We start from the raw sequence: 27,588 nt of genomic DNA on the forward strand, positions 1-27,588 counted from the left end.
TTTTTATTAGAAAAGCTTAAGTGAGAAGAAATTTCTCTTTTCCCAAGAAAGAATAATTCATCATTTATGTTCTAACCCTAAGCAGCAATGTTCTCCGTGTCATCTTTTTCTTACAGGCAGCCCTTGTCCTTAGTACATTCTCAACAAGTTCTCCAGTTCTCGCTGGTGATGTCAAGGAAGATGATCAGGAGGTGTGGACAGCAGTGTTTTCCAAAAGGTGGGTTTTGAACTATTAATCATGACTAAATCAACTTGGGTTATGAAGTATCAAAATGCATCATACATCATAGGAATAATTCTTTTAAGTATTGTTTATAAAACTATATTCCTGAGTGTGTGTGTGTAGGTATGAGTGTACGTGTATCCCTCTGTGAACGTCCCACCTTTCTACAAGCACATTAAGCTTTGGGAGGAAGATTAACTGGGCTCCGTCACCGAGCACGGACAGATGATGCAGCAGTGACTCAATGGACATAAGTCTGAGTTAACTCCAGGAGTTGGTGATGGACAGGGAGGCCTGGCATGCTGCAGTCCATGGGGTTGCAAAGACTTGGACACAACTGAGTGACTGAACTTAACTGATGGATGTTCCTTACTGTACGATCCTGTAATGCCACTCCTGAGGAGTGAAGAGGTGGAGCTGCTAGCCCCATGGCTTTCAGCTATATTTTACAAAGGTTTCCATGTATGATTTTATATGAAGAAGAATAGTTTGAAAATCCCCTGGACTAGAAAGGATGCCTGGTGAAAAAGGATCCTTCCTAAAAACTTCTATCACTCACTCTTTGCATTCCCTTAAAACTGATTTAATGTTCAGGGAAAAGCTGCAGCACACAGAACACTGTCAGGAGACATAAAAATTCAACCAAAAATCAGTAATAGTTACTGTGCAGATTCAGTTCCATGCTCTTACTCTGTCAAGTTTGGGTGGGGCAGAAGTAATTATTCATCAGCAGAAGAAATCTGAATTCTCTGCAGGGCATGAGATGGCAAGTGTCATATGATGTTGGTACTTTTCCTGAGCCTCATCTTTCCTCATCTGTAAAATGAGACTTGTAATGGTCCTTACGCTTATAGTGTTAATTAAAAAGGAATACCAAGCAAAATATTAGTACAATATGTGGCACGTATTTAAAAGTTGGGTAATTGTCAGTTACAACTGAATAGGCCATTTCCTGGGTCTCTAAAAATAGTTGAAAATCACTGAAGCACTACCACAGTGATCATTTAACATTTTTTGATCTTTTTTTAGGTAAAGATTTTCATTCAAACAATGAAACTGTAGAAATTTCAAGTCCACTTGGTAAGTTTTGGGAAATCTATATATGTATCTAACCCGAGCACCTGTCCAGATACAGAACGTTTCCATCACCCACATAGTTCCGTCAGGCCACTTCCAGGATAGCATCAGCCTCAACCCTGACCCCCGAAGCACACATCATAATCTTTTTCATCATAAATTATTTTGTCTGTTGTGGAACTTCTTAGAAATGGAAACATACGATATTTATCCTTTTGTTTAAGGCTCTCGTTTTTTAATGTTTCCTGACTTTGATTTTTAAATTTTTGTTGAAGAATAGTTGATTTACAATGTTGTGTTAGTTTCAGGTGTACAGCGAACTGATTGTTATAAGTGTATATAAATATGTAGGTTTTTTCTTTTTTACATTTTCTTCCATTATAGGTTATTACAAGATACTGAGTATAGTAACCTGGGCCCTATACTAGGTCCTTGTTGGTGATTTATTTTATATATAGTAGTATATATATTTTAATCCCAAACTCCCTATTTTATCTTCCCCCCTTTCCCTTTGGTAACCGTAATTTTGTTTTCTATGTCTGTGAGTCTCTGTTTTGTAAGTAAATTCATTTGCATCATTTTTTAGACTCCACAGTAAGCAACCTATTTGTCTTCCTCCGTCTGGCTTACTTCACTCAGTATATTACTCTACGGCCACTCATGTTGCTTCAAATGGCATTATTTCGCTCTATAATGGCTGAGTAATATTCCTGTGTGTGTGTGTGTGTACATCTTCTTTATCCATTCATCTGTGGATGGACATTTAGGTTGCTTCCATGTCCTGGCTATTGTAAATAGCACTGCAGGGAACACTGGGGTACATGTATCTTTTCGAATTATATTTTTCTCCGGATATATGCTCAGGAGTGGCATTACAGGATCGTACGGTAAGGAACATCCATCAGTTAAGTTCAGTCACTCAGTTGTGTCCAACTCTTTGCAACCCCATGGACTGCAGCATGCCAGGCCTCCCTGTCCATCACCAACTCCGGAGTTAACTCAGACTTATGTCCATTGAGTCAGTGGTGCCATCCAACCATCTCATCCTCTCTTGTCCCCTTCTCCTCCTGCCTGCAATCTTTCTCAGCATCAGGGTCTTTTCAGATGAGTCAGTAGTTCACATCAGGTAGCCAAAGTATTGGAGTTTCAGCTTCAGCATCAGTCCTTCCAATGAATATTCAGGACGGATTTCCTTTAGGATGGACTGTTTGGATCTCCTTGCAGTCCAACAGACTCTAAAGACTCCTCAAGACTCCCCCAACACCACAGTTCAAAAGCATCAATTCTTCGGCACTCAGCTTTCTTTATAGTCCAACTCTCACATCCATACATGACTACTGGAAAAACCATAGCCTTGACTAGACGGACCTTTGTTGGCAAAGTAATGTCTCTGTTTTTAATATGCTGTCTGGGTTGGTCATAGCTTTTCTTCCAAGGAGTAAGCGTCTTTTAATTTCATGGCTGCAGTCACCATCTGCAGTGATTTTGGAGCCCAGAAAAATAAACTCAGCCACTGTTTCCCTGTCTATTTGCCATGAAGTGATGGGACCAGACGCTGTGGTCTTTGTTTCCTGAATGTTGAGTTTTAAGCCAACTTTTTCACTCTCCTCTTTAACTTTCATCAAGAGGCTATTTCATTCTTCACTTTCTGCCATAAGGCTGGTGTCATCTGCATATCTGAGGTTATTGATACTTCTCTCAGCAATCTTGATTCCAGCTTGTGCTTCATCGAGCCCAGCATTTCTCATGATGTATTCTGCATATAAGTTAAATAAGCAGGGTGACCATATACAGCCTTGACGTACTCCTTTTCCTATTTGGAACCAGTCTGTTGTTCCATGTCCAGTCTAACTGTTGCTTCCTGACCTGCATACAGATTTCTCAAGAGGCAGGTCAGGTGGTCTGGTATTCCCATCTCTTTCAGAATTTTCCACAGTTTATTGTGATCCACACAGTCAAAGGCTTTGGCATAGTCAATAAAGCAGAAATAGATGTTTTTCTGGAATTCTCTTGCTTTTTCCATGATTCAGTGGATGTTGGCAATTTGATCTCTGGTCCCTCTGCCTTTTTTAAAACCAGCTTGAACATCTGGAAGTTCACGGTTCACATATTGCTGAAGCCTGGCTTGGAGAATTTTGAGCATTACTTTACTAGCGTGTGAGATGAGTACAATTGTGCGGTAGTTTAAGCATTCTTTGGCATTGCCTTTCTTTGGGATTGGAATGAAAACTGACCTTTTCCAGTCCTGTGGCCACTGCTGAGTTTTCCAGATTTGCTGGCATATTGAGTGCAGCACTTTCACAGCATCATCTTTCAAGATTTGAAAGAGCTCAACTGGAATTCCATCACCTCCACTAGCGTTGTTCATAGTGATGCTTTCTAAGGCCCACTTGACTTCACATTCCAGGATGTCTGGCTCTAGGTCAGTGATCATACCATCGTGATTATCTTGGTCATGAAGATCTTTTTAGTACAGTTCTGTGTATTCTTGCCACCTCTTCTTATCTTCTGCTTCTGTTAGGTCCATAGCATTTCTGTCCTTTATCGAGCCCATTTTTGCATGAAATGTTCCCTTGGTATCTCTAATTTTGTTGAAGAGATCTCTAGTCTTTCCCATTCTGTTGTTTTCCTCTGTTTCTTTGCATTGATTGCTGAGGAAGGCTTTCTTATCTCTCCTTGCTATTCTTTGGAACTCTGCATTCAGATGCTTTTATCTTTCCTTTACTCCTTTGCTTTTCGCCTCTTTTCTTTTCACAGCTATTTGTAAGGCCTCCCCAGCCAGCCATTTTGCTTTTTTGTATTTCTTTTCCATGGGGATGGTCTTGATCCCCGTCTCCTGTACAATGTGACGAACCTCCGTCCTTAGTTCATCAGGCACTTTATCAGATCTAGTCCCTTAAATCTATTTCTCACTTCCACTGTATAATCATAAGGGATTTTATTTCGGTCATACCTGAATGGTCTAGTGGTTTTCCCCACTTTCTTCAATTTAAGTCTGAATTTGGCAATAAGGAGTTCATGATCTGAGCCACAGTTAGCTCCCGGTCTTGTTTTTGCTGACTGTATAGAGTTTCTCCATCTTTGGCTGCAAAGAATATAATCAGTCTGATTTCAGTGTTGACCATCTGGTGATGTCCATGTGTAGAGTCTTCATGTGTTGTTGGAAGAGGGTGTTTGCTATGACCAGTGTGTTCTCTTGGGAAAACTATTAGCCTTTGCCCTGCTTCATTCCGTATTCCAAGGCCAAATTTGCCTGTTACTCCAGGTGTTTCTTGACTTCCTACTTTTGCATTCCAGTCCCCTATAATGAAAAGGACTTTTTTGGGTGTTAGTTCTAAAAGGTCTTGTCGGTCTTCATAGAACCGTTCAACTTCAGCTTCCTCAGCGTTACTGGTTGGGGCATCGGCTTGGATTACCATGATATTGAATGGTTTGCCTTGGAAACAAAGAGAGATCATTCTTTTGTTTTTGAGATTGCATCCAAGTACTGCATTTTGGACTCTTTTGTTGACTATGCTGGCTACTCCATTTCTTCTAAGGGATTCCTGCCCGCAGTAGATATAATGGTCATCTGAGTTAAAGTCACCCTTTCCAGTCCACTTTAGTTTGCTGATTCCTAGAAGGTCGACGTTCACTCTTGCCATCTCCTGTTTGATCACTTCCAATTTGCCTTGATTCATGGACCTGACATTCCAGGTTCCTATGCAATATTGCTCTTTACAGCATCAGACCTTGCTTCTGTCACCAGTCACATCCACAACTGGGTATTCTTTTTGCTTTGGCTCCATCCCTTCATTCTTTCTGGAGTTATTTCTCCACTCATCTCCAGTAGCATATTGGGCACCTACTGACCTAGGGAGTTTCTCTTTCAGTATCCTATCATTTTGCCTTTTCATACTGTTCATGGGGTTCTCAAGGCAAGAATACTGCAGTGGTTTGGCCATTCCCTTCTCCAGTGGACCACATTCTGTCAGACCTCTCCACCATGACCTGCCCATCTTGGGTTGCCCCACGGGCATGGCTTAGTTTCATTGAGTTAGACAAGGCTGTGGTCCGTGTGGTCAGATTGGCTAGTTTTCTGTGATTATGGTTTCAGTGTGTCTGCCCTCTGATGCCCTCTCGCAACACCTACCGTCTTACTTGGGTTTCTCTTACCTTGGACATGGGGCATCTCTTCACGGCTGCTCCAGCAAAGCTCAGCCGCTGCTCCTTACCCTGGACATGGGGTTGCCCCTCTTGGCCACCACCCCTGACCTTGAACGTGGAGTAGCTCCTCTCAGCCCTCCTGCACCCATGCAGCCACCTCTCCTTGGACGTGGGCTTGCTCCTCTCCACCGCCGCCCCTGACCTCGGGAGTTGGGTAGCTCCTCTCAGCCGCCGCCCCTGACCTCGGGCATGGGGTTGCTTCTCTCAGCCGCCGCCCGAATTTGGGCGAGGGGTAGCTCCTCTTGGTCACGCTTCTGTGCAGTCCATTGCAGCCGGCGCTGTAAATGCACCCCGGCTCTGCTTCGGGAAGCGGGCAGAGGGAGGGAGGTAGGCAGGCCCTCTCGTCTTGGGGGCTTTTTGGCTCCCACGTGCTCTGGAGGGGGCAGACGAGGTTGCCAAGGGCATCTTGGTCAGGTGTGTTTGAGCCCCTGGGAAACGCACGTGCCATTAACCCCACCACAGAGCTGCCAGAACTTACATAGGACTGGGGCAACAGACTCTTGGTGGGCACAAACAGAACCTGGTACGCACCAGGATCCAGGAGAAAGGAGCAGTTACCCCCATGACGAGAGACTGACCCAGACTTGCCCATGAGTGTCCAGGAGTCTCTGGCGGAGGCGTGGATCAGGGGTGGCTTGCTGCAGGATTACGGGCACTGAGTGTAGCAGTCTATGCATGGGACCTTTTGAAGGAGGTCGCCATTATCTTCATTACCTCCAGCAGTTTCAGATCAGATCAGATCAGTCGCTCAGTCGTGTCTAACTCTTTGCGACACCATGAATTGCAGCACACCAGGCCTCCCTGTCCATCACAAACTCCCGGAGTTCACTCAGACTCACGTCCATCGAGTCAGTGATACCATCCAGCCATGTCATCCTCTGTCTTCCCCTTCTCCTGCCCCCAATCCCTCTCAGCATCAGAGTCTTTTCCAATGAGTCAACTCTTTGCATGAGGTGGCCAAAGTACTGGAGTTTCAGCTTTAGCATCATTCCTTCCAAAGAAATCCCAGGGCTGATCTCCTTCAGAATGGACTGGTTGGATCTCCTTGCAGTCCAAGGGACTCTCAAGAGTCTTCTCCAGCACCACAGTTCAAAAGCATCAATTCTTCGGCGCTCAGCCTTCTTCACAGTCCAACTCTCACATCCATACATGACCACAGGAAAAACCATAGCCTTGACTAGACGAACCTTTGTTGGCAAAGTAATGTCTCTGCTTTTGAATATGCTATCTAGGTTGGTCATAACTTTCCTTCCAAGGAGTAAGCGTCTTTTAATTTCGTGGCTGCAGTCACCATCTGCAGTGATTTTGGAGCCCAAAAAAATAAAGTCTGTTTCCACGGTTTCCCCATCTATTTCCCATGAAGTGACAGGACCGGATGCCATGATCTTCGTTCTCTGAATGTTGAGCTTTAAGCAAACTTTTTCACTCTCCACTTTCACTTTCATCAAGAGGCTTTTTAGTTCCTCTTCACTTTCTGCCATAAGGGTGGTATCATCTGCATATCTGAGGTTATTGATATTTCTCCCGGCAATCTTGATTCCAGCTTGTGTTTCTTCCAGTCCAGCATTTCTTATGATGTACTCTGCATATAAGTTAAATAAACAGGGTGACAATATACAGCCTTGACGTACTCCTTTTCCTATTTGGAACCAGTCTGTTGTTCCATGTCCAGTTCTAACTGTTGCTTCCTGACCTGCATACAAATTTCTCAAGAGGCAGATCAGGTGGTCTGGTATTCCCATCTCTTGAAGAATTTTCCACAGTTTATTGTGATCCACACAGTCAAAGGCTTTGGCATAGTCAATAAAGCAGAAATAGATGTTTTTCTGGAACTCTCTTGCTTTTTTGATGATCCAGCGGATGTTGGAAATTTGATCTCTGGTCCCTCTGCCTTCTCTAAAACCAGCTTGAACATCTGGAAGTTCACGGTTCACATATTGCTGAAGCCTGGCTTGGAGAATTTTGAGCATTACTTTACTAGCATGTGAGATGAGTACAATTGTGCGGTAGTTTGAGCATTCTTTGGCATTGCCTTTCTTTGAGATTGGAATGAAAACTGACCTTTTCCAGTCCTGTGGCCACTGCTGAGTTTTCCAGATTTGCTGGCATATTGAGTGTAGCACTTTTACAGCATCATCTTTCAGGATTTGGAATAGCTCAACTGGAATTCCAGCACCTCCACTAGCTTTGCTCGTAGTGATAAATTCTAAGGCCCACTTGACTTCACATTCCAGGATGTCTGGCTCTAGGTCAGTGATCACACCATGGTGATTATCTGGGTTGTGAAGATCTTTTTTGTACAGTTCTTCTGTGTATTCTTGCCATCTCTTCTTAATATCTTCTGCTTCTGTTAGGTCCATACCATTTCTGTCCTTTATTGAACCTATCTTTGCATGAAATGTTCCTTTGGTATCTCTGATTTTCTTGAAGAGATCCCTAGTCTTTCCCATTCTGTTGTTTTCCTCTATTTCTTTGCATTGATCGCTGAAGAAGGCTTTCTTATCTCTCCTTGCTATTCTTTGGAACTCTGCATTCAGATGTTTGTATCTTTCCTTTTCTCCTTTGCTTTTCACAGCTATTTGTAAGGCCTCCCCAGACAGCCATTTTGCTTTTTTGCATTTCTTTTCTATGGGAATGGTCTTGATCCCTGTCTCCTGTACAATGTCACGAACCTCATTCCATGGTTCATCAGGCACTCTATCAGATCTAGGCCCTTAAATCTATTTCTCACTTCCACTGTATAATCATAAGGGATTTGATTTAGGTCATACCTTAATGGTCTAGTGGTTTTCCCTACTTTCTTCAATTTGAGTCTGAATTTAGCAATGAGTTCATGGTCTGAGCCACAGTCAGCTCCTGGTCTTGTTTTTGCTGACTATAGTATAGAGCTTCTCCATCTTTGGCTGCAAAGAATATAATCAGTCTGATTTCGGTGTTGACCATCTGGTGATGTCCATGTGTAGTCTTCTCTTGTGTTGTTGGAAGAGGGTGTTTGTTATGACCAGTGCATTTCTTGGCAAACTCTTTGCCCTGCTTCATTCCGTATTCCAAGGCCAAATTTGCCTGTTAATCCAGGTGTTTCTTGACTTCCTACTTTTGCATTCCAATCCCATATAATGAAAAGGACATCTTTTTTGGGTGTAAGTTCTAAAAGGTCTTGTAGGTCTTCATAGAACCGTTCAGCTTCTTCAGCGTTACTGGTTGGGGCATAAACTTGGATTACTGTGATATTGAATGGTTTGCCTTGGAAATGGACAGAGATCATTCTTTTGTTTTTGAGATTGCATCCAAGTACTGCATTTCGGACTCTTTTGTTAACCATGATGGCCACTCCATTTCTTCTGAGGGATTCCTGCCCGCAGTAGTAGATATAATGGTCATCTGAGTTAAATTCACCCATTCCTGTCCATTTGAGTTTGCTAATTCCTAGAATGTCGACATTCACTCTTGCCATCTCCTGTTTGACCACTTCCAATTTGCCTTGATTCATGGACCTGACATTCCAGGTTCCTATGTAATATTGCTCTTTACAGCATCGGACCTTGCTTCTATCACCAGTCACACCCACAGCTGGGTATTCTTTTTGCTTTGGCTCCATCCCTTCATTCTTTCTGGAGTTATTTCTCCACTCATCTCCAGTAGCATATTGGGCACCTACTGACCTGGGGAGTTTCTCTTTCAGTATCCTGTCATTTTGCCTTTTCATACTGTTCATGGGGTTCTCGAAGCAAGAATACTGCAGTGGTTTGCCATTCCCTTCTCCAGTGGACCACATTCTGTCAGATCTCTCCACCATGACCCGCCCGTCTTGGGTTGCCCCACGGGCATGGCTTAGTTTCATTGAGTTAGACAAGGCTGTGGTCCTAGTGTGATTAGATTGACTAGTTTTCTGTGAGTATGGTTTCAGCGTGTTTGCCCTCTGATGCCCTCTTGCAACACCTACCGTCTTACTTGGGTTTCTCTTACCTTGGGTGTGGGGTATCTCTTCATGGCTGCTCCAGCAAAGCACAGCCATTGCTCCTTACCTTGGACGAGGGTTATCTCCTCACCACTGCCCTTCCTGACCTTCAATGTGGGAGTTTGGCCCAGCAGTTTGGCCCCAGGTAAATAATAGGGAGGGAACACAGCCCCACCCATCAACAGAAAATTGGATTAAAAATTTACTGAGCATGGCCCCGCCCACCAGAACACCCATTTTCCCCTCAGTCAGTCTTTCCCATCAGGAAGCTTCCATAAGCCTTCTTATCCTTTTCCGTCAGAGGACAGACAGACTGAAAACCACAATCACAGAAAACCAGTCTGGTCACATGGACCACAGCCTTGTCTAACCCAATGAAACTTATGAGCCATGCCGTGTAGGGCCACCCAAGATGGACGGGTCATGGTAGAAAATCGTCCTGACAAAACGTGGTCCACTGGAGAAAGGGAATGGCAAACCACTTCAGTATTCTTGCTTTGAGAACCCCATGAACAGCAATGAAAAGGAACCTCCGTAGTTCTCCATAGCAGCTCCACCAGTTGCATTCCCACCAGCAGTGTAGAAGGGTTCTTTTCTCCACATCCTTACCAGCATTTGTTATTTGTAGACTTTTTGACATTATACTATTCTGACTGGTGTGAGTTGATACCTCATTTTAGTTTTGATTTGCATTTCTCTTAATTAGTGATGTTGAGAATCTTTTCGTGTGCCTTTTGGCCATCTGTTCATCTTCTTTGGAGAAATGTCTATTTAGGTCTTCTGCCTGTTTTTTAGATTTTTTAAAAAATATCAAGCGTTGGTATATTCTGGGAATTAATCCCTTGTTGGCTGCATTGTCTGCAAATCCTTTCTCCCATTCTTTGTCTTTTTATGGTTTCCTTTGCAGTGCAAAAGCCATTAAGTTTAATTAGGTTGTGTTTATTTTCATTACTTTAGAGATCCAAAAAGGTCTTGCTGCAATTTATCAAAGAGTGTTCTGCTTATGTTTTCCTCTAGAAATTTTATAGTATTCAGTCTTACATATAGGTCTTTAGTCTATTTTGAGTTTTATTTTTGTATAACCATGTTAGAGAATGTTTTCATTCTTTTCCATGTAGCTGTCTGGTTTTCTCAGCACCATTTGAAGAGACTGCCATGTCCATTGTATATTCTTGCCTCCTTTGTTGATTACTTGGCCATAAGTGCACGGGTTTATTTCTTTGCTTTCCATCCTATTCCATTGATCTAGATTTCTGTTTTTGTGCCAGCACCATAGTTTTAATTACTGTAGCCTATGCAGCTCTTCTCATTCAGGTGGTTTTGAGATGATGTTGTATGTAGTTTGTTGCTTTTTGTGGCTACAAAGTATTGTGAATACAGTGTTTCCACTTGCAACTTTTATGAATGTTATCAAGTCTGTGTGGACATTTTTCTTTCTCTTGGGTAAAAATCATTTTTACTTTTGAGTAAAAATTCTACTCCATTGGCGTAGAATTGCTGGGTTGGAGATATATCATGGGACGGGTACAGAGCTTTCTCCAAAGTGGATGGACCATTTTACACCCCCAGTGATGGATGACAATTCTGTTTGCTTCTTGTTCTTGCCGACATTTGGAGTTGTGTCTGATTTTAGCCATTCTGATGTGTACCTGATGTGTCCCAAGTGGTACTTCTTTGTGGTTTTACTTTGCATTTCCCTGATGATAAGACAATGGGCATGTTTTCATGTGCTTACTGGCCATTCATATGTGGCCAGTATATATGGCCATATATTTTTGTGAGGTATCCAAATTTTTTGCCTATTTTTTTTTTTTTTTCAGTTGGGTTGTGTATGTTGTTGTTTGGGTTATTCTTACAGGAAAACTCAAACTTTTTCACCAACCCAATAGTTTTCATCACTGAGTTGTAGTTGTTTTTTTTAATAGTTTCTGGATATGTCCTTTGTCAGATGTATTTTGTGAATCTATTCTTCTAGAATATATTCTCAATCTGTAGATTTTTGTTTTCTTTATGGCATAATGGGAAGTTCTCAATCCTGTCTTCTAACAATTTTTGTAAGATTGGATTTATTAGAATCCACTGGTGAAATCATCTGAGCCAGCAGTTTGCTTAAAGGGTAGCTTTTGATTTATAGATTCAATTTCTTTGACAGGCCTTAAGGCTTCACATTTCATCTTGTTTCAGTTTTGGTCTGTTGCATCCAAGTTGCCAGTTTTATTGTCATAAAATTCCTTGTAACATTCCTTTCTCTTTTTCATGTCTTGTAGTCTCTTTATAATGCTATCCCATCTTCCATTCTTGATATTGGTAATTTGTCTCTTTTTTATCAGTTTAGCTATTGATAGGGATTTGTCAACTTTCTGCATATGCATTTTTTGGTAAAACTTTTGGCTTTTTATTCTTTAATAATTCCTGAAATGGGTTTATTTTGCTTTGTTTTTAGCTTAAGGTAGAAACCTTTATCAATAATTGTTTGCTACGATAGAAGCATTTACAGCTGTAAGTTTCCTTATAAGCATAGTTCCTAGCTGAACCCTGCAAATTTTGTTTTCATTATTCAGTTCAAACTAGTTTCTCTTTGATTTCTTCCTTATGAGTTATTCCAAGCATATGTTTAATTTCCAAATATGTTGTTTTCTGTAATAGTTATGTTCCTTTTAATTTCTAATGTAATTACACTGTGTATTGAGAACATATTCTGTAAATTTCAACCTGTTGACTTTTGAGACTTGTTTTCTGGCCCAGCATTTGGTCTGTCTTGCTAAACGTACTGTGTGTACTTGCAAAGAATGCATTTTCTATACTTCTTGCTTATAGCGTTTAATTAGGTCAAGCTAGCCAATATGTTCTTTTACACTTGTCTATCAAATGCTAAAAGAAAAATCGCTAACATGCAAGTATATGGATTTCATTCTGTCAATTTTTACTTAATGTCTTGTGAAGTAACGTTAGGTACATACATGTTTATGATTGTTTTTCTACTGAACTGACTTTTTATCATTGTGAAATGCCCCTATTTCTGGTAACACCCCTGACTTTGAACTCTACTTTATCTGACATTAATATAGTATGAGGGTTTTTTTTTTATCATTCTCTGCTTTTTAACTGTTTAGCCTAGTTACATTTTATTGATATGACTGGATTGAGTTTGCTATTTGTTTTCTGTTTTTTCCCCCCTTCTCTACTGTCTTTTGAGCTATGCTTCTTTCAAATGGCTGCTCTAAGGATTGTAATATATACAGCGTTAACTTTTTACAAACTATTTAGAATTAGTTTTGTATCACATTGTGTAAAATATAAAAATCTTTATGACATTATATATGAGGCTTAATATATATAATTTTTACTTGGAATAGTTAGGTATTTTTAAAAAATTAAACCAAGGAAGTATTTTATATTTACCTACTGGTTACTATTTGTTGTCTGTGGGAGGACTGGTCCATTGTGAACCATTCAACTATCAGACAATGTTGATTTTTTTCCTTAAGAACAAAATAATCATCGTAATCATACACTCCAGACTTCTACCTTGTTTTGTACTAACATTATTCAGTAAGAAGGGCACTTTTCCCACTGCTAGTTCATTCTTGCCTCTAATCTGAGCCATCTAAAACCATGTCTATATCTGTGCTTGTGTATGTAGCCTCATTTTTCTAACTGTGATGACATGAGTAACAACCATACTAGAAATCAGAATAGCTCCTTTCTTAACAGAGAAACTAGAAATCCAGAAGCCCCAAGACTGGGCCAATACAAGGTTCTTCCAGAAACATTTTATTGTGATCCTTTACACATTAATAACAACTTTTCCCAAAGGGATGATACATAATCTTTATTCTGAAAAGGATATATAGATAATGTATTACTAGCATCTGGTCAGTGGTATCACTGAATGTCTAAAACCTCCTCAGTTAAGAAGCTCCTTTTTTTTCCCCCCAATCCTTGGTGCTGATACCAGACCAGCCCTTTCTCCCTTTTCATACTGACATGATCTGGCTCTGCACTCTGACCTTGCTCAAGAACAAGCTATAGGGACTTTTTCTGGATTCTTCTGGGCAAGTGCAGCTGGGATACTCAATAGACTGGGCCACAATTTAAAGAGCTTTTTTTTCATCTTCTGAATTTCTACTATTAGAACTGGATTATTAATTCAAGATTTGTGTTTGCCTTGGTGGCCAATGTACCTACCACACAGCCCAAGAATCACCTCAGCTAAGCCAAGACTTTGTCATGACAGCAGAGGTCTGTCTCAGACTTTTCGTCCACAAAGGGCTCAGTCAGCAGGAGGTAAGTCCTCTCCTAGCTCACGGGGCAGCCAGGGGCTGTGAAGGCTTCTGGCTCCTGGTGATCATTAACACGTTCTCGTACGTGCCGGCCTCCATGCTGCCTGTGTCATGGGACCTTCCCTAATCTGGTGGGTCCTCGCCAAAGCAAGCCCAGCTCTGGGGTCATCCTACACCTACTTTTCTCTGGTTTGTGCTGATGCTTCCGTGGGTTGTGCTTCCACAGTGGGCTCTGGCTCCAGAGGAAGGGATGGTGGCTTTGTGAGCTGGGATGTTCCTGCAGCACCTAGTAACAAAACAAACAGCGTGAATTCTCAGTAGCCTGGTTCCAGAAGAAATCAAAAAGAAGTTAAAATCAAAAATCAAGATTTTTCTTCTTGAAGCTTATTTTCTGGGATTAGTAGGACTGTGGCGTATCTGTGCAGCTGTGAAGGAAGACCATAACTTGATACAGTCAGTCAGGTGTGCCTTCACTGACCTTATAAAAGAAATCATTCATTACCTGTGCCATGCTGACTCGTGATAAGGCAGTGAAAATTAAACAGACTACATAACAAAGGTACCATAATGTATTTCTAAACCTGCATATCGTGAATACCCAGTGTCTTGACCATCCAACTAAGTCTGCCAATAGCTGGGAACTTTTACACAAATGGCCCTTGAGAAAATAAGTGATAGTTTGGACACCCTTGGGCTTTTCTCCCCTTCTGGGCAGTACTACACTGGACGTGTTATGAGTCTGAAAAGCGCAAGCCTCACTCAAAGCTGTAATCTCTTTGCAGGCACATGTGGCTGTCGCCATGGGTCTCCATAGCTGTGTGTAGCTTCCCACCTGAGGAGAGCTTCCTGCATGTGGCTGCTGAAGACATTGCCTGTCCTAGGGCTTGATTAGAGCCCAGAGGCTGCTGGAAACCGGCAGCTTTACTGGTTGAAGCAGTCTGGTGCTTTGATTTGGGATCTTTAACTGGTTTGGTCCAGACCAGTGCCTCCCCGACTTGTAGAGCGGCTCCCAGCTTCTGGGCTACCTCCACCATCTTGTGTCCATGCGGGAAGGAAGCAAAAAAAAAAATCACAGGTATGACAAGCAGAGACAAGCCTCATCTGAGGCCTTTAGCAGGCAGGCAAGGTTAGCTGACATAGTGTCTGCTACCGTTTGAGGGAGGAAGTACTGATTGCAAAGAAATGGTTCTTAAACAGCAAAGAACACACTGTCTTGAGTGGATGGCATGGAAATTCTTTAAAGGCTCTAAAAACCCAACAATTTAAGTTTGGTGCATTAATGGACTAAATTCCTGCCTTTTCTATGTGGGGAGAAGTGGGAGGAAGCTACAAAGACACACAGATCTCAACTCAAATGAGTTGTATTACCAATAATAGATACAACTCAGTAAGCCTGAATTTCCTCTTACTATTTTCTTTTAGGAAAAGTTTTTTCTCAAGCTGTCCTTAATTTAAGAATTCATGCTGCTAGGAACATCAAAGCCAAAACAGGTGTAAACATACATTATATCTGGATTATTTGGGCTTGATTCAAAAGTCTCCTGACAGCTTGCTTAATGACTCTTGGATTTAAGACTTACCTCCGGATCAAATTCCAGAGAGCTACTGTACTTGAGTAGGTTGACTTTCTTCTCCATCTCCTGATACTGGGCCAGGGCGTCCCTCTTCTCACCCTGGTTATACAGCAGCACAGCATAGTTCAGGTTTACTAAAGGGTTACACCTGCACAGACAGACAGGGACGCTATGGAGCTGGGGCTTTGCAACAAATGGCCATTTAGAATAGATCCTTATCATTCTACAGAAACAGAACTAGTGCAATAGAGAGCTCCCCATTCCACAGCAAGGTCTTGCAGAGCCAGCGCCGGGTCCTGCTGGGCCCTTGTGCTCAGGGGCCACGTCCTTCCACACACAGACCTGCTGTGCACAAAGGCACATGAGAGCAAGCACCGGGGCCCTGGCGCCACCTCATGGCTTTGCAGAGTCTAGCCCCCTGACACCATCCTCAGCAGGGCAGCTTACTTATCAAGGCGGACTGCTTCTTCATAGGCTCTCTTGGCATTCTCTGAATCCTCCAGATTGGTCAGAGCCACTGCAACAGAGAGAGTGAATGTTATGGCTGAAGAGCCCCCAGCATGAAAACACAGGACATGTTTCCAGACTGCAGTTCATTCAGCCCCCACATGTAACTCTTACTGCACCCTCTCAGCTCCTAGCACCACCGTCTGCTCAGCCACTCAGCTTGGATTCCTAGTGTCATCTTCAACGGCCCCCTCTCCAGTTAATCCATCGCCAGGTTCCATGCATTCCTTTTTTAGTGTCTTTAGTGACAATGCCCTGGCTTTAGTCATGTCAGGCTTTCCATTTTGTTCCCTGGGGACACTGTCCCACCTGCCTCCATCTACCTGCCACAGTGCTGCCAGGATCTCGTTAACAGATCTGACCGCGTCACTGTCCTACTCAAGAATCCTCACTGCTTTAGCAACAGAATACTCTCCCTTTTTAAATCAGTATTTTCTGGAAGCTTGATCTATAAACCAGACAATAACAGAGCTGCCCTGGAAGCCCACTCCACTTCCCCCACAACCATTCATCTACTTTCTCCAGACACTAGAGGAGATCCAGGAATACAGTTGGGAAACAGAACCTCTGAGATTGAGCATAGTCCCTGTGCTGCACTCACAGCCCTCCATACTGACCCATCTCCTACTATGCTCGCTCTACCACACTATCGCCACTACCTGCTGGGTGCAGCCTGCACATTCATGGCTGCATGCCTTTCCTCAGGGGCTTCTCAGCCATTCTGTGCCACTGAATTGCAGTTTATCTTTCAAAACTCAGTGTGAAGACCATCTCTACTGTGTTACAGAATTACTGCTTATGCCCTACAGTAATTTGCTTACAATCCTGTATCCCTTTATGACTGGGCTATCTTTGTATTCAGACAGCCCCCAAATAACCACCACTCGATTTACTTATATAGAACCCCACAGTAATGACCAAAAAAAAAAAAAAAAAACCACCTGAAAACTGTCAGTGAGAACATGGAAACTGCTCTTAGATTAAACATGTAGTGAATTTAGTATAAGGAGAAATATCCCCCAGTTACACTAACAACAATAAAAGACATGTAGTGACAGCAAAACCAAGTTAACATTCACTGATTATCTAATCATGTAATCCTCTCATGAACCCTATGAGATACAGCTAAGGGTAAGTACTAGAGGCAGGATCTTAACACCTGATGATACCTAAAGCCTACGATCTTAACACTTAATGATAACTAAGAACATGGTTGGACTCAATATATGAACTGTCAAGCCAAGGGACCACCACTGTTAAAAGATGAACTACATATGAACCTTATTTAACCTGCTGGCCTCTGAGTGAAATGCCCCCGAGAAGCAACCAGGTGCTCTGTCCTCTTTCTGTTTCGTTTTCTTCAGACTCTAGGACAGTCATCCAGATACCTATGGGATCTGCAAGGGAATGGCTTCTGTGGGATATTTAACTACTGGCCTGCCATGATTCTAATTCCGTTTTCCCTCACTACAGACTGCAGAGGGCTGCTCCACATAAATGTCTCTTACCAGCCAAGAGCATGTAGAGCTCCCCCATCTTCGGCTGGAAGTTGATGGCTGCGCTGAGGAAATGGAAAGCGGAAGCGTACTGCTGCATAGTCAAGTGGACAAGGCCCAAATTATAGAGAATCTTCCAATCTAAAGGCGCCAGGTAGTTGGCTCGTTTCAGGCAGCTGATGGCCTGGAGGAGGGAGGGGGCACTCAGTGAGGTCTGGGGCAAGCTCAGCAGACCCAGTAACTATGAAGGCAAAAGGAGAAGACACTCACTGCCACATATTTCTTCTTGCCAAAGAAGCACATTCCGATGTTATTCCAGAGTGGAGGGCTTTCTATAACAGCACACGCTACAACTTTGTATTTGGTGAGGGCAACATCAAAGTCCCCGTGGGTCTGCATCATGCTGCCTGCTGCCAAGATGGCCTGAAAACATGGAAAGTTTGTAATTTAGTCATTACCAAAAGGCTGTTGGAGTGAAGTACGCCTTCCTGAATCTAGATACTCAGTAGGCCCATCAACACTGGTGGGACTGAAAAGCATCTTCCAGGGACCTATCCATCCACAGCTGCTGGAACAAACACTCAAGAGGAACACTCTCACGCCCCACACTATGGCTCTTTGCTGTAATAAAGAAAAGTCTCTGACTACCTAGCTCTTTTGTTCCTACTTGTAGCCAGGAAGTCACTACCTTAGAGTATCAGGGTCCTTTAAGTAAAAACCACCTTTAGCCCTGCAGCCCCTGCCTGGTAGACACCAAGAGCTCTAGACGACTCAAGTGCACCTGTCGCTGGCCTCTAAAAATGCAGCTCCTTCTGCCACCGGGCAGATGGTGAGTCAGCTTTAGACTTCCTCAGTCCAGCTTTCCATGTCTCTCAGGCAGGCTAATATGACTTCCAAGAAAGGACTGAGTCTTTACCCTTAACAACAAGCCTGTTTTGCTGCAGCTCCCTCAATGACTCATCCACACAATGATCGTCTCATCCCAAAGTCATAACTGGACAAGAGTTGTCGTCTCGGGCTCATCAGGAAGCTGCAGGTCATTTCAGCATGTGGAGGCTCTGCTACTTTCCTAAGTAACACATACAACTTCGCCGTCACTGCAGTTCTGCTGTCTGTGTAAGTTACAGGCCCATTATGACAGATGTGCTCTTTAAGAAGATAAGCAGCAGAGCACTGACAATAAGTACTTTCTTGGATATTTGAAATGCATTCTAGGGCTAGATCACCTCAAGGAGCAGTGGGACCACCTGTGTGTGAAGGCGCTGGGGTTTTGACAGCCAGCAATACCTTGTAGTTGGTAGGGTCGTAAGTTAGTGTATTTCCAAGATGTTCAAATGCCTTCTGGTAAATGCCGAGCTTGGAAAAAAGCAAACCAGAGAATTACATCAGGGGAGATGGCGTTAGGGAGTCTGGCCAACCACACCCTCAACAGATACACCCTGACTTTTCTGGGTTCTTCTGACAAAAGCTATAGATACCAAATTTTAAAAAAAGGAAACTAAGGGCCCCACATTTCTCTTCCCTCTTACTTCATTGATTTGTTCCCTAATAAGGTCAAAGTAGCTATCTGCCAGGAACCATCTCTGCCACACTGGTGCTGCCACACACTGAGGACTCTTGGCAGGAAGCAGGCTGGTGAGCCTCCTCTCCCCTGGGGCCAAACTCCCAAGCCAAAGCCCAGGAAGGCCCAGGGTTAAGCTCCTTAGAGAAAAGTGAAACAAACAAGGACACGACAGAGGCAGAGCTGGAGGCAGGATTTTATCCTAGACAGTGCTTTGCCTTCTCTAACCCTAACCTGGCTGGGAAGAAGGAACAACAGAAGCGGCCTTTGCCCCAAAGCCCTAATACCACCACAGTACTTCCACCACAAAATGCCAGTCTCCCTGACCACAAGTTGTTTCTCATACATGTTCTTTCTTTGGTTGGGTAAGAACTAGGCTCAAACAGGTGTATTTGCTTCTGATTTGCATGCTGAAAATTAAGTTCATTCCTTTAGCAGACAAAGGGTATCAAGTGCAGAGTAAAGTTTATGTGCTGCTTATGACCTTTAGTAAATTGTGTTAAAGTAAAAATGCAGAAAACCATAACACACACAAGTGTTTTTTTCTTTTTTGGCTGTGTGGCTTGCAGGATCTTAGTTCCCTGACCAGGGAGTGAACCTGTGTCCCCTGCAGTAATAGCATGGAATCCCAACCACTGGACCACCAGGGAAGTCCCCAGAAGCATTTCTAACAGCAGTGCATGGATAAGCAAAGCCCTCTTACCTGTAGGTAGAGTAATCCTAAAGTTGTAAGAAGTTCTGTATTTTCTGGTGAGAACCTGCGACACAAGAGACGCTCAGAGGGAAACACGACGTGTCTGAGTGATACTGACACGTGCAGTAACCGCACCACCCGCTCCCGTAAGAACTCTCAAAGGCATTGGGAATTTCCTCCAAGAGTACGTCAACCCGCCTATAAGGAGGACTGCTCAACAAGACAGAAATGGGACTTAGAACCTAGACTCCTTCCTCAGGACCTTTGCTTACAGCCAAAGTCCTCAGAACCTATGGACTATTTTGTGCCAAAGTCTTAATTACACTAATAGAGTTCAAGAATAATGCTCTATAAACCAAGTCGGTCTAGAACACACACGATTTTAGCTGCTTCCCTCTTGTGAGATTTTGTTGTTCTCACTGCACTCACAATGCCAGCCAGCATAATTATTTCCTGGGTAATTTAGGATCCCAAGGCCCCTGATGCTGTGCTCTCCACATTAAACAAAAAGTCACACTAAACAGCCAAACTAAAGAAGAAAGACACATACCAGCTCTAGGAAAGAACTGGCCATTGGCTTTGTGGAGTAAACACTGGCTTAAATAAAAGATTGTCTGCCTTTCCAATCCCTCACCGGCATCTGTCTTTGTCACAAAACAAAAGCAACACTGAGCTGAGATGATCTGACTACAGGATCATTAGACAGTTTCAACAGTGAAAATGGCAAAAGGTGAAGAACATCTCCTGCTTCTAAGGAATGAGGTAGGATGCAGGTTACCTATGGGGAGACCAGAGTCACAGGGGCAAAGCCCCTGCCTGGGGAGGCCTGAGCTGGCCAGACAGAGCTTACTCAGTTCAACTAAGTATTTGCTCTTCACTTTCTGCCAAAAATTCCCATTCTGATCACCTTCCTCTCCCCAACCAAGTAGGTAATTTCCATGATTCTAGTGGCGTCCTGCCCCCCACCAAAACATGACTACTGTCTCTGAAACTGTGGGCCATAAACAATGGTTTCTATCACCTCAGTAAGGCTCCAAATGCTCAGCTGTCCTCCAAATTCTCATTTGAGGATTTCATTGACTTAAGTCCTTAGCCAGACACAGGAAGAATGTGTGAGCTAATGTAATTAATGTAAGCTAAGCTCAAAGAGCCAGTTTCTTGAATGCAGGGGTCAGGGGTCAAGGCTTCCACTCAGCACCACAAAGATTAAACATATGGCTACATGGGCTCCTACCTACTTGTCCCTGTAAACATAGATGACAGAAGTCTTTCTTGCAGCCTAACAAACCAAAGGATTTTTTATATCTTTTTAGATATAAAATATGAAAAAAATTCCAGAAGCAGCGTTGTTGTGACTAATGTAACCAGAAAAGTTACTATCATGGTAGAAGACAGGAGTAATTAACAAGAGAAATCTAAATTTAGTCCAAAGTCTTGTTATCAGGAATAATAGACTTTGTGGCCTTGAACCACAGATGACGAATTCTATCAAGTGACCAAACAAATGAGACAAAGGCATTTTGTTACAGCTATCCCACTTAAACCAGACAAGATCTAGGCAGAAAAGATAAGATTCCCTAGAAAGGAGAAACAGAATACCACACTGGGAACGCTAGTCAGTTCCATTATCAACAGGGGTTGGGCAACAACCTGTGGAATGATGGCTTAACATGGGAGGAACCTGGATCCCTGACTGACCTTGTGGAGCAGAGAGCTGCCCAGGACCAGCCACACTGACAGGTGAGAAAGAAACCTAAGTCGTCCTTATTTAAGGCACTGGGAGCTCTATACTTTAGCTTAACATTCACCCTAACTCACAGAACTCACACAATGTGTAACCAGTCACACACGTCCTCTCTCAGGCATGGGAGAGCACGTCTGCTCCCATTTTTGTTTAGGAACCAACACTTACTCCACTGCTTTCTTGTAGATTTCAATGGCCTTGTCCAAGTCTCCCTTCAGCAAGAAGATCTTGCCCAGCATTATGTAAGTCAGATCATGTCTGTTAAGATGCAGGGCATTGTGCAGCTGGTCTTGTGCCTAACAAGATTGACAGAGTAAAGAGAACCAAATCACCACCAGGAAAGGACAATGACTCCGTATGGCTAATGTAAAGAAAGAGCTCCCGCTCTACTCAAGTAGGAACATCACATTTCAGCAAATGTCCCAAAACATACCCAAACTGTGCTCAGAGGACAGCTGGAAACATGAAATGTCCACCGCTAGTGCCACTTGGGGGGCTTGTACAAGAGGATTAACCTTTTTGAGTGTTTTCTGCTTTTTGATATCCATTCCCATGACTCATATTCCATATGTCAAGAGGGATATCATGGTACATAGAGAGTACTGCCCCAAACTTGACCCCAGCTGCACTGCTGACCAACTGCACACCCTTCTCCAGGGGGGACTTCATTTTCCTCACCAGTAATTGGATAAATGAATGAATGTTCATTTATTCATTCAGTAGATATCATCAAGTGCCTATTGCTCTGCTGCTGCTGCTGCTAAGTTGCTTCAGTCGTGTCCGACTCTGTGCGACCCCAGAGACGGCAGCCCACCAGGCTCCCCCGTCCCTGGGATTCTCCAGGCAAGAACACTGGAGTGGGCTGCCATTTCCTTCTCCAATGCATGAAAGTGAAAAGTGAAAGTGGGTACTAGTATACCAAAGCTAACAGAAAACTCCTCACTCTGTTAGAGCTTATCTTGTAGATGATGATAAAGGCTGTTTAGTCCTTCACTGATTCAACAAGTATTTATATAAATGCCAGCTACTGTATTTGCTTAGCCTGTTAGCTTTACAGTAAAATCTAAATATAATTCTCTTCCTCCCTCCTCAGTTCAGTTCTGACCAAAAACCAAATCCAGCTCTCTCTTGGCTCAGAATAAGCCCATGAATAGATATGTACTTAGGAGAAGGCAATGGCACCCCAATCCAGTACTCTTGTCTGGAAAATCCCATGGATGGAGGAGCCTGGTAGGCTGCAGTCCATGGGGTCGCTAGGAGTCGGACACGACTGAGCGACTTCACTTTCACGTTTTACTTTCATGCATTGGAGAAGGAAATGGCAACCGACTCCAGTGTTCTTGCCTGGAGAATCCCAGGGACGGGGGAGCCTGGTGGGCTGCCGTCTATGGGGTCGCACAGAGTCGGACACGACTGAAGCGACTTAGCAGCAGCAGCAGATATGTACTTGCTTAAAGTTTCTCTGAAGAGAAAAAGCTCCTAACCAAGTATGTAACACTGAAGAGCCATCTGCCCAGAAAACCTAATCGACTAAATATGTATATTTTATTTGCACAGATACAGGTATTAATTGTTTTTATATATCTCAGAAGAGCAAAAGTTATTCTCACACCTCAACTGCTGATGTACAGTTGTTGTTTTTTAAGAACCCCAAGGGATTGATTAGATTGCTTCAGTTTACAAACTGGTACATATTAAACATTATCAAATGAGTATCAACTAATTCAGGTTCTCAGTCCTGTCAGCACTAGAGAAAAGAAAATAAAACTTCAGTCACTAAGTGGGAGAATTATGAAGGAAACTAACCAACCCCACTTTTATTAACTTTGAGAGTTCTCAATAATTTGGTCTACCCCTCAGTTAAGATATATACATTTTTTCCCTTTATCTGAGTACCAGAATAAGCTCAAAAGTTGTATCTGATTATAAGAGTCTTGGGCACTACAGCCTAATCACAATGATATATAAAAATCTCACATGGAAAATAACCTTAAAAACTAAACTCTCACATCAAACTACTTAAGATTAAAAATTCATTTCCAATGACCTGAAAACTGAAATGTAAGATAGCTCACTTGGCCATAATTACACTTTTAAGACTTCCACATCCACTTTTTTATATTTAAATTTTATTGAACATTTGTGTTTCTATTCTGGAAAATTAAGGTATGGAAAAAAAGAGAGGAAGAAAGGGATGAGATTGCCATTTCCTCTATTTCTAGAAGTTGTCACTTTCTTGTTAAAAGCAGGGGGAAAAAAACCAGATGAATAGTGACAAATGAGAATAAAAATGGGGGTAAATGTATATGGAACTTTCATTTTTTACTTCTAAAAGTCTCTGCAAGCAGTAGGAATAATACAACATGATCCATGGGACCTGTGTAAAAAATGTATCCTCAGTGAAATCCCCAGCCAACTACTCACCCACCACCACCACAGATTACCTTGTCAAACTGTTTCAGATAAATGTAGCAAACTCCTAGGTTATGACAGATTTCCTACACACAAAAGAAAGGAAAACAAGTGTAAATTCCACAATAATTATTAGAGTGTGAACAGGCATCTAGAGATTATTGCTGCTTGACAAAATTTAAGCTTGAAAATATGCACTATGGTTAGTTTTTTACTTGAATCTGATTCAGATTATAAGAGATAAAAGCAGAATAAACTGGTGATCTTCCTGGGCCTATGCAGTACCTTTGGGTGCACACCCAGCCCATTCCTATACCTTTCTTTCTCTTAGAGCTGCTCACGGAACAAACCCTTTGTGCCCTCTTCTCAGAAGAAACTACCACAGTCCCGTCTCCAGCTCTAAGGAGGGGTGTGGGTGTCAGACTTCTTTTCACAGGAATCTAGGAATTCACTCACTAGGTGATATGAACTTGGAGGCTGACAGTGCCATCTGGAGGCTACTACAATGGATTACAGATATGTGAAAAGTGAAAGTGTTAGTTGCTCAGTCGTATATGACTCTTTGTGACCCCACAGACAGTTTGCCCACCAGGCTCCTCTCTTCAGGGGATTTTCCAGGCAAGAATACTAGAGTAGGTAGCCATTCCCTTCTCCAGGGGAACTTCCCTACCCAAGGATCAAATCCAGGTTTCCTGCATGGTCCTGTGCTGCAGGCTTCTGCAGACTGGCTCCAATTACAGATATGTAATTGGATATGTAACTGGGGCTTATCTACAGAAGTCTGCAGCACAGGTCAGCAAACTACGACCCATGGGACAAATCCACCCTCTGTCCCTTTTTGTAAATAAAGCTGTATAGAACACAGCCACTTGTTATGTATCTTCTGTGGTTCTTTCATAGAACTTCAGAGTTAAGTAATTGCAACAAAGACGGTATAAAGCCGCAAAGCTTAAAATATATACTAACTTGACCTTTACCCACCCCCCCCAAAAAGTCAACCTCTGATCTACAGAAAGAAAAAAACAGCAGAAATGCAGAGAAGCTAATTTGGTTGCTGACAGCTTTCCAGTTCTAGTTCACTGCAAGATCAATCTGTATTTCGTGACCTTGTGTTCTATAAAATCTCTATAACTTTTATATTAAATCGTTTTTATTTAACGCAGCTTTAAAGAAAGGAAAAGGCAAGGGTGAGGAAACTGCTCTTGGGAAACAGTAAGGACCATCTTGTTAACAGTGAGGAAGTGCAGAAGCACCTGCAGACCCAGGAGTGTCCCTCTCTGAAGAAATAGGAACCTTCAAGGGCTCAGAGACAACTATTTAATGTTTTCCAAGTTGCCTAAAATAACAACAAAATAGCAATCAGTGATCCTATGCCACATGTTTTTCATATATATTACTTTAATTTTCCCAGCAAATCTGAAACATAAGTATAACAATTCTGATTTTAGTGATAAGGAAATTGAAGCTCAGAGAAGTTAAGCAGTTTGCTTAATACAGAAAGCATCAGCACAGGGATTTTTTTTTTTTTTTCCTTAGTTCTAAATCTTAAAGAATTTCAAGAACATGGAAGCAACCTAAATGTCCACCAACAGAGAAATGGATAAAGAAGACATGGTCATATATACAGCAGAATATTACTGAGCCATAAAAAATGAAAATGTACCATCTGCAGAGACTTGGATGCACCTAAAGACAGTCATTCAGAGTAAAGCAAGTCAGAAAGAGAAAAATACATATACTGTCTAATATCACTTATATGTGAAATCTAGAAAGATGACACAGATGAGCTTATTTGCAAAGCAGAAACAGAGACACAGACATACCAAACAAACATATGGAACCAAGGAGGGGAGGGGCAGGGATGAATTGGGAGTAGTGACATATATACACTTCTATAAAAAACAGATAATGAGGACCTACTGTACAGCACAGGGAACTCTACTCAATGCTATCTGGTGACCTAAATGGGAAGGAAACCCAAGGAAGAATTTGAATGGCTGATTCACTTTGCTGTACATCAGAAAATAACACAACATTGTAAAGCAACTATGCTATGCTAAGTCACTTCAGTTGTGTCCGACTCTGTGTGACCCCACAGACGGCAGCCCAACAGGCTCCACCGTCCCTGGGATTCTCCAGGCAAGAACACTGGAGTGGGTTGCCATTTCCTTCTCCAATGCATGAAAGTGAAAAGTGAAAGTGAAGTCGCTCAGTCGTGTCCGACCCTCAGCGACCCCATGGACTGCAGCCCTCCAGGCTCCTCCATCCATGCGATTTTCCAGGCAAGAGTATTGGAGTGGGGTGCCATTATACTCCAATAAAAATAAAGTAAGATTGTGATGACCATTGCACAACTCTGTAAATATATTAAAAAACAATGAATCATCTACTTTTAATAGGTGAATTGCGTGGTATTTGAATTATATATCAATAAAGCTGATAAAAAGAAAGGATTTCCCCGGTGGTCCAGTGGCTAAGAATCAGCCTGACAATGCAGAGGACACTGGTTCAAACCCTGGTCCAGGAAAATTCCACATCTGGGCAACAACTAAGCCCATGCGCCACAACTACTGAGACGGCAGTCTAGAGACTCCCGAGCCACAGCCACTGCGCCCGCATGTCTAGAGTCTGTGCTCTGCAACAAGAAGCCATCACAGGGAGAGGCCTGCACACAACGAAGAGTAGCCCCTGCTCACTGCAACTAGAGGAAGCCTGAGCACAGCAGCAGAGACCTAGTGCAGCCAAAATAAAGGAATAAATGTTAAAAAAAAAAAAAAAGAAAAAAGAAATGGTCTCAGATCGCTAAGAAGGGACTATTTTTAAAAAGAAAAAAAAAATTCAACATATATATATATATATATATATGTAGAGAATCACCATGTACTCATTGTCTTGCTCCAACAACCATCCAATCCATACCCCCACATCCATCCCACTACTTCTGTAAGCAAATACCAGATAATGTTTTATCCACAAATATTTCAGTATGTATTTGGCTGTGCTGGCTCTTCACTACTGCACGTGCTTTCCTCTGGTTGTGGTGAGTGAGGGCTCCTCTCTGGTGCACAGCCTACTCATTATGGTGGCTTCTCCTGTTATGGAGCACGGGCTCCAGGGCACGCAGGCACACGTGGCTCAGTAGTTGTGGTCCCCAGGCTCCAGAGCACGGGCTCACTAGTTGTGGTGCACGGGCTTAGCTGCTGCTTGGCATGTGGGATCTTCCCAGACCAGGACTTGAACCCATGTCTCCTGCATTGGCAGGCACACTCTTTACCACTGAGCCACCAGGGAAGTCCCTCAGTATGTACTTCCAAAGGATAAGATCTCTCTTTTATAAAATCTACCCACAATACCATTATCATACTTGGGAAAAAAAAATTAGTTACTGTTTAATATCTGATATTGAATCATGTTCAATTTCTGATAAATGACTCACATTACAATAAATTTTTCTTAAATCACAATCCAAAATATGTCCACACATTGCCAAGCAGTGGGATTTGAACTCAGGCCTGTCTCTAAAAGTAGGGCTGTAATTCTCCTCTCTCCAACTCCACAAGTACATTCCACTTCATCACCCTTTAAGAATGTACACACGAATCTGGAGAGAGGAGAAATATAGCCTACTTGTCCTTTAATGTCCTGGAAGGTAACTAATGCCCCTACCCTTTTGAAATTTGCCATAGTTATTACTTGGCAAAACAACAGCAATATGCCTTAAACAGACAGCCAAGGAAATTTTTGAAATTTGAAAAGAAAACTAGAACAAATCAGTGTTAAGTTCTGTTTTTCATGGGGTAAGAGGATGCAGCAGACATCCTCCAAGGGCAATTGACACAGTGGAAAAATTACA

At 42.6% G+C, this 27,588-nt stretch overlaps 1 protein-coding gene and 1 long non-coding RNA gene across 40 annotated transcripts in view; one reads left to right on the forward strand and one right to left on the reverse strand.

Annotated features, from left to right (window-relative positions):
- The first annotated feature begins 121 nt into the window (after positions 1 to 121).
- Positions 122 to 20,205, forward strand: LOC147365215 (uncharacterized). Its single transcript, XR_015135248.1, has 3 exons — positions 122 to 217; positions 14,530 to 14,822; positions 17,302 to 20,205. It is a non-coding gene; the product is annotated as an uncharacterized LOC147365215 (long non-coding RNA).
- The window catches only part of BBS4 (Bardet-Biedl syndrome 4), a 45,598-nt gene continuing 31,232 nt past the window's right edge, over positions 13,223 to 27,588 (reverse strand). For 31 of the 39 annotated variants that reach the window (XM_086322643.1, XM_086322646.1, XM_086322639.1 and 28 more), the window contains 10 exons: positions 23,768 to 23,821; positions 21,492 to 21,619; positions 19,589 to 19,643; positions 18,612 to 18,680; positions 17,595 to 17,747; positions 17,337 to 17,508; positions 15,769 to 15,838; positions 15,328 to 15,469; positions 14,580 to 14,781; positions 13,223 to 14,033 (listed from right to left, as the gene is read on the reverse strand). In XM_086322643.1, coding sequence (XP_086178769.1) covers positions 13,924 to 14,033; positions 14,580 to 14,781; positions 15,328 to 15,469; positions 15,769 to 15,838; positions 17,337 to 17,508; positions 17,595 to 17,747; positions 18,612 to 18,680; positions 19,589 to 19,643; positions 21,492 to 21,619; positions 23,768 to 23,821 — 1,155 coding nt within the window. In that variant the 3' untranslated portion in view covers positions 13,223 to 13,923. The remainder of the gene's footprint in view (positions 14,034 to 14,579; positions 14,782 to 15,327; positions 15,470 to 15,768; positions 15,839 to 17,336; positions 17,509 to 17,594; positions 17,748 to 18,611; positions 18,681 to 19,588; positions 19,644 to 21,491; positions 21,620 to 23,767; positions 23,822 to 27,588) is intronic. The other 8 variants (XM_086322660.1, XM_086322657.1, XM_086322659.1 and 5 more) reach the window with 1 other exon arrangement.

The sequence above is a fragment of the Bos grunniens genome, chromosome 10 (genome assembly GCF_055505025.1).
Source record: "Bos grunniens cultivar Pamir isolate PY7600 chromosome 10, Bosgru_T2T1.0, whole genome shotgun sequence".
Taxonomy (NCBI): Eukaryota; Metazoa; Chordata; class Mammalia; order Artiodactyla; family Bovidae; genus Bos; species Bos grunniens.